Below are 7,219 nucleotides of genomic sequence, written 5' to 3'. Positions count from 1 at the left end.
CCTGTGTTTGCAAAGCCTGACTGGAAACTGCTCGAACGTGCTCCCTCTGTGTCCTGATGCTGTCAAAGAGGTAGATAGCAAGAAGGGGGCTGAATGACACCATGGGGGTGATTTACTAACCTAAACACACGCACGCACCAGGTGCGTGTGATTTTCACACAGCAAAACGTATTTATCAACCAAAAAGTCTCTAAAAGCATATTTCCACTAATGCCATATATGGAAAAATCATGCACATGATGCATATATAATGCTGCTTCACAGTTTAGACAAAAATGGTTAGCTCATGCATTTACATTCCTGCATTCATCAACGCAAGCAACATAACATAGAGCTAATGTACACAACATCACCTTGCAATTCATGCTTGGCTTTGCACAACACACCTGCTGGGTGTGTACACACTACAAAGGTGTTTAGATTCCACCCATACATCATGCTGGGAGGGAACACACTACAGAGGTGTATACTTGTTCGTGGTGTGTTTATAAGGTTAGTAAATCAACCCCCATGAGTTGAATGATGTCGCTGGTAAATGGGCGGCAGTTTCCAATGCTGATTGCTGGACAACAACCGAAGCGTGGATAGAAGTCAAACATATCACCATGCATTTATCAAGGTACATGTGTTCTATGACTGTTTAATGTTTATTATTGAGTAATTCTATGGTGAACTTCAACTTTAAGTGCAGTAACTCATAGCAGTTAATCAGAATCATATACTCTGATGTTAGTTTATTCTGATTGGTTGCTGTGGGCCACTGTACACAGTAATTACAGAAACTTACCACACACACACAGACAGTTGTGGGCTGCTAGTAATTCTAATGATTTTAGATTACAGGCTCATTGTACATCCTACAAATGGGGGCTCTATGGCTTGGGAAGGAGAAATACGCAACAGCAGTCAATTGTAGAAATAGCAATTTGATTACTATACAAGCTTTTTTATATAGTGATTACAGTGACTATACATTGCTGTCATGACAGATTCTGAGCCTTTAACTGTTTAGTGCTCAACTATTAAAAACATGAATATATATATATAGATAGATATATATATATATATATATATCAGGGGAAGTAATTAGGGGAGTAATTAGGAGAGTAACTGCCCCCTACCACCTCCTGGGCATTCCCTGTATTCTAAAGCACGTGTTGCATTAACAAAAAAAAGAAGCTTTATTGTGTGTACAGTTTTGTTTTTGTTTTCTTTTTAAAGATTTTTTTAATGATTGAATACATTGTTCTCAAATATTTTATCTTAAACACATCTGGACAACTAGAATGAAAGTAAAAGTTGAGACTGATTCGCACTGAAAGTAGTACAATAACAGCAATGTATAAAAATTATCTTTGAAGCCACCCACTCCCTTAACTATTCAAAAAAATGCCTTTTGTACGGCTTATCTAGCCTGGCTATATTATTAATGAATTACTCATATAATAAACAATATGGTATTACATTTAAAGAGAATGTTTCACGCAGTCACAGCAATAACAAAGTGGCAAGAAATGGCCAGAGTCCACATTACATGCTAATGAGAGATCAGTTTACAATGAAGACGTGTTTCAGTTGATGGTGGTTACTATTGCATTATAATATTAGTTATACTGATAACTGCCTTCAGGTGTTGTCAGCACAGAGCTGAACACGCCTACCGACTGTCTGCAGTTTCCTTACTAGACACCATCTGGCACCTAGTGTGTGTGTATGTGTGTATATATATATATATATATAATTTTATATAGATGGATATTTATATATGTGTGTTTGTTTACACATACCAGTGTACATATAGCTTTTATGTACCACTGTATATATAACTAGTAAGTACTGTACACGTATCCTTCTCCATATGTATGGCTATTGTTATGATTTATTGTCATAAACAAATATTGTATAAGATACTTACAAGTATTGTATATATGGCTCTCTATGGCACACACTCTATGTGTGTGTTTAAATAACACTGTATATATAACGTAAAAGAACTGTGTATGTCTGTATCTGTATTTACATATAACACTGTGTGGGGAATTTATCAAAACTGGAGCAGAAAAAATCTGGAGCAGATTTGCACTGCAACCCATCAGCTTCTTTGTCTCATTTTCAAATCTTACCTGAGCAAACGGAAGTGAGATGCTGATTGGTTGCCATGGGCAACTGCTCCAGATCTGTCTGATCCAGTTTTGATAAATCCCCCCCCTCCCGGTGTATATATTATAAATGCTGAATATATGCATCACTCTATATGTGTGTTTACCTATAACACTGTGAGGGGAATTTATCATAACTAGAGCAACATCTAGAACAGTTGCCCAGGGCAACTAATCAGCTTCTCTCTTCAGTTTTTTCAGCAGAGATTTGAAAATGAAAGAGAAAGCTGATTGGTTGCGGTGCACAGCTGCTCCAGATTTTGTCTGCTCCAGTTTTGATAAGTTCCCCTCTGTGTATATAACTTATATGTACTGTATACATGTATCTTTCTATGGGGGGAATTTATCAAAACTGGAGCAGCTGTGAATGACAACCAATCAGCTTCTCTCTTCAATTTGTTCAGTTAAGTCTTTTTAAGTCCAGTTTTTGTCTGTTCCAGTTTTTCTAAATTCCCCCCTTATATGTGTTTTTGCATATAAGGCCCCGTTCCCACTGCGCGATATGCAAATCACGCGTTTGTCGCGCGATTTGCATATTGTGCGACATCGCGAGATTTGCCGCGCGATGTCGCGTTCAAGCTTGCATTGAGCAAGCTTGAATCGCGGCTAAATCCGCTCCAAAAAGGGTCCTGCTGTAGCGACACACGACCCGCGACAGCAGGACCCTTTGCCCCATTGGATTGCATTGGAGCGCGATATCGCGCGGTAATTTGCCGCGATATCGCGGGAATTACCGCGCGATAAATCGCTCAATGTGAACGGGGTCTAACACTGTGAGGGAGGTTTTATCAAAACTGGAGCAGACAAAACCTAGAGCATCTGTGCACGGCAACCAATCAGCTTCTCTCTTTAATTTTCAAATCCCCACCGAACAAATTGAACAGATAAGCTGATTGGTTGCCCTGGGCAACTGCTCTAGATTTTGTCTGCTCCAGGTTTGATAAATTCCCCTCAGAGTGTTATAGGGAAACACACATATAGAGAGATGCACGTAGTGTGCATTTATAATATACGCAGTGTTATATGTAAATACAGATACAGACATACACAGTTCTTTACGTTATGTACACAGTGTCATTTAAACACACATAGAGAGAGAGAGACATATATAAAGTACTTCTCTCTTTCATTTTCAAATTTTAACTGAAGAAAGTGAAGAGAGAAGCTGATTGGTTGCTATGGGCAACAGTTCCAGATCTGTCTGATCCAGTATTGATAATTCCCCCCTGTGTATATAACTTATAGGTACTGTATATGTATGTGTGTTTACATATAACACAATGAAAGGAATTTATCAAAACTGGAGCAGTTGCCCATGGCAATAGATCAGCATCCACATTTAATTTTCAAGCCTTAACTGAACAAACTGAAGAGAGAAGCTGATTGGTTACTATGGGCAACTGCTCCGTTTTGATATCCCCCCCCCCCCTATTATTTAACTTATGTAAATGTGTTTTGTGTGTTTCTATCCAACACTGTATATATCACAAGTACTTGTGAATGTTTGTGTCTGTCTATGTTTTTACAAATAAGACTGAGGGGAATTTATCAAAACTGGAGCAGACAAAATCTGGAGCAGATTTTGCACTGCAACCAATCAGCTTCTCTGTCTCATTTTCACATCTTACCTTAGCAAACTGGAGAGAGAAGCTGATTGGTTGCCATGAGCAACAGCTCCATGTTCTGACTGCTCCAATTTTCATAAATTCCCCCCATTGTATATATAACTCAAAAGTACTGCATAGGTGTCTGTCTCAATGTGTGTTTCTATATCACACTGTATATTTCATGTATAATCACTATAGAAGTGCATCTCTATATGTGTGTTCACCAATAACACTTATTTACCTATAACACGTTATATATATATATGTCATAAGTACTGTATAGGTGTCTCTCTATATGTGTGTTCCTATATAACACTGTATATACAAGTCATAAGTACTGTATAGGTGTGCCTCTCTATATGTGTGTCCCTATATAACACTTTATATAAGTCATACGTACTGTATAGGTGTGTGTTCTTATATAACACTGTATATATAAGTCATAAGTACTGTATAGGTGTGTGTTCTTATATAACACTGTATATATAAGTCATAAGTACTGTATAGGTGTCTCTCTATATGTGCGTTCCTATATAACACTGTATATACAAGTCATAAGTACTGTATAGGTGTGCCTCTCTATATGTGTGTTCCTATATAACACTTTATATAAGTCATACGTACTGTATAGGTGTGTGTTCTTATATAACACTGTATATATAAGTCATAAGTACTGTATAGGTGTGTTTTTCTATATGTGTGTTCCTATATAACACTGTATATGTGTCATAACTACTGTATAGGTGTGCCTCTCTATATGTGTGTTCCTATAAAACGTTGTACATAAGTCATAAGTACTGTATAGGTGTGCCTCTCTGTATGTGTGTCCTTATATAACACTGTATGTATAAGTCATAAGTACTGTATAGGTGTGTGTTCCTATATAACACTGTATATATAAGTCATAAGTACTGTATAGGTGTGTTTTTCTATATGTGTGTTCCTATATAACACTGTATATGTGTCATAACTACTGTATAGGTGTGCCTCTCTATATGTGTGTTCCTATAAAACACTGTATATATGTCATAAGTACTGTATAGGTGTGTCTCTCTATATGTGTGTCTCTATATAAAACTGTATATAAGTCATAAGTACTGTATAGGTGTGTCTCTTTATATGTGTGTTCCTATATAACACTGTATATGTCATAAGTACTGTATAGCTGTGTCTCTCTATATGTGTGTTCCTATATAACACGGTATATATTAGTCATAAGTATGGTATAGGTGTGCCTCTCTGTATGTAATATAATATAACACTGTATATATCACTTATAAAGTGCTGTGTATGTTTGTGTCTCCCAGTCTCAGACTAGATAGAACTTACAAGTACTGTACATGTCTGTATATACATAGACACAAGTGTTTCTTTTTTATGAGCTCTATTGGGGCAGATTTGTCACGCCCCCAGTTGTTTATGTGTGATATTCATGTGTATACTCTTCTAGGGTCACGTGTCTGTAGAAATAATATAATAATAATATTAATAATAATAATGATAATAATAATAATATGGCATCCCCTCCCCATCCAGTGTACAGACAGATAGCATTCCTTTGTAAATAACTTTTAATAGAACAATGCTGTGCTCTCCCCCCGGCTAATGGCTGAACATATGGTTTCATATAACAGTAGATCCAGTCCTCTGGCTGTCCCGTGTTTTTTTTCTTCTTCACTCCACGTATCGATTACTCGCGGTGTGTTCGTTATCCTCGTCCCTTTAAAAATCCAAGCGATGCCCGATGAATACTGTCTGCAGATCGCGTGATCTTTGATTTTTTGTAATGATCATATCTTTTTCCCCCCTCCTGCCCTCAAAGCACACAAATGCATTAATATTTATATGTTTATATAATAAAACACACCTCCCTCCTCTCCTCCTCCTCTCCTGTGTACACAAGCGGCGATCATTAATTTATTAGATTGGAAGGCGAAAGAATGCAAAAATAAAAGGGGGAAATAAGCAGAATATGGCAGTGAAGGAGTGTAATTTAACGACCAAACGAATCTGCATGTCTAATAAAAGCGATCTGCTAAAGAGCATTAGAACGAAGAGCGCCCCTGAATCTCTGCAGGAAATGTTCTTTATATTATACATATACACGCAGGTCCTGGCTGAGCGCTACAACACAAGAGGCGCTTATCGGGCTATTAAAAATCACGCACCCGCTTTTTCTCGCCGCCAGCGGCACTTCTCACACTCTGCCCCACCTGCCATCACCCAGAAGCCCCTTTTATATTTTTAAATCGATTTTAAAAGGAAGCTGCCCACTCGCTTCCTTCTCTCCGCCGTCGAGCGCGGCGTTCTTCTTTTTTCCGCGAAGCCCCCGGTGCCAGAGGAGGGGCGATTCGGCCCGGGCGGTGAAATTGGGGATGCGAAGAAATATTAGGGGCCCTCGGTTGTTATTTTGGGGGCCCGGATTCGGCGGGCTGGCTGTTTTATATTGAGAGGACGCGTCGCCGCGGCTTGGCCCTGCCAGGACCTGATGCAATCCATTGAAGCCAACAAGTTTGGAGAGAATGTTGAGTTCAATCAATTCAGAACGTCGAGATGGAGCCCAACTCACTCAAGGTATTATTATCTGCTCCTGTATCACTGGCTTCTCCTGCTCCTCACAGAGGGGGGCAGCCTGGCACCCCCTCACCCTGACACAGCTGCCAACTTCCAGGCAAACTTTTACCCTGTGGACTGGAAAATAATAATGGCATTTGTTTTATTGTTCTTCCTTTTCTGTGCTTCTCATGTATTTACAGTAATTTTTTTTATTTTTTTTCTCTTTTTTTTTATTTTTTTCCCCTGTTTTTCTCCTGCAGTGGGTCGGCTCACCCTGTGGTCTCCATGGACCTTATATCTTCTACAAGGCTTTTCAGTTCCACCTTGAAGACAAACCGAGAATCCTCTCCCTTGGCGACTTTTTCCTGGTCCGATGCAAGCCAGAGGAGCCGATTTGCATAGCCGAACTCCAGCTGCTGTGGGAAGAGAGGATAAGCCGGCAACTTTTATCCAGCTCCAAACTTTATTTCCTTCCAGAAGATACTCCCCTGGGTAGGAATAGCGACCACGGCGAGGTGATCACAGTCTTATAAGCCTTATTTCTATGTCGTCCCCGTAACCCCCCCAGTTCCCCACCTCTTCCTTGGCTGCTGCTGCTGCTGTTTCGATCGTGAGCTTGCATGGGAGAGATGCACACTGTCAGCACTAGGAAGCTGCAGCACTGTATGTTTTCTAAAGAGTTCTGCTAATCTGATGGGGCTTCCAGCTGTTTTTGTGGGATCACAATCGCTGCCCATAGCTAGCGGTGGTTCTTTGGACTGGACTTGTTCTGTAACGTTGAAGACGTTTTGGCCACTCGTCCAAGTAGCTTCCTCAGGAACCTACCCCATGCTGGGGTATGTCCCTGACACTCATTAGGACTAAGGAAGGTAATTAGATGAGGGTCAGAATGCCTTC

At 39.7% G+C, this 7,219-nt stretch overlaps 1 protein-coding gene across 4 annotated transcripts in view; it reads left to right on the top strand.

Annotated features, from left to right (window-relative positions):
- Window positions 1–6,142: 6,142 nt before the first annotated feature.
- Window positions 6,143–7,219, top strand: part of ARID5B (AT-rich interaction domain 5B) — a 265,343-nt gene continuing 264,266 nt past the window's right edge. For all 4 annotated transcript variants that reach the window (XM_018576671.1, XM_018576670.1, XM_018576672.1 and 1 more), the window contains exons 1-2: window positions 6,143–6,340; window positions 6,583–6,837. In XM_018576671.1, coding sequence (XP_018432173.1) covers window positions 6,320–6,340; window positions 6,583–6,837 — 276 coding nt within the window. In that variant the 5' untranslated portion in view covers window positions 6,143–6,319. The remainder of the gene's footprint in view (window positions 6,341–6,582; window positions 6,838–7,219) is intronic.

The sequence above is a fragment of the Nanorana parkeri genome, unplaced genomic scaffold (assembly GCF_000935625.1).
Source record: "Nanorana parkeri isolate BGI_ZX_2015 unplaced genomic scaffold, ASM93562v1 scaffold73, whole genome shotgun sequence".
In the NCBI taxonomy this organism is placed as follows: domain Eukaryota; kingdom Metazoa; phylum Chordata; class Amphibia; order Anura; family Dicroglossidae; genus Nanorana; species Nanorana parkeri.
The sequence above is the reverse complement of the archived record's forward strand: the minus strand, read 5'-3'. Positions and strand labels throughout refer to the sequence as shown.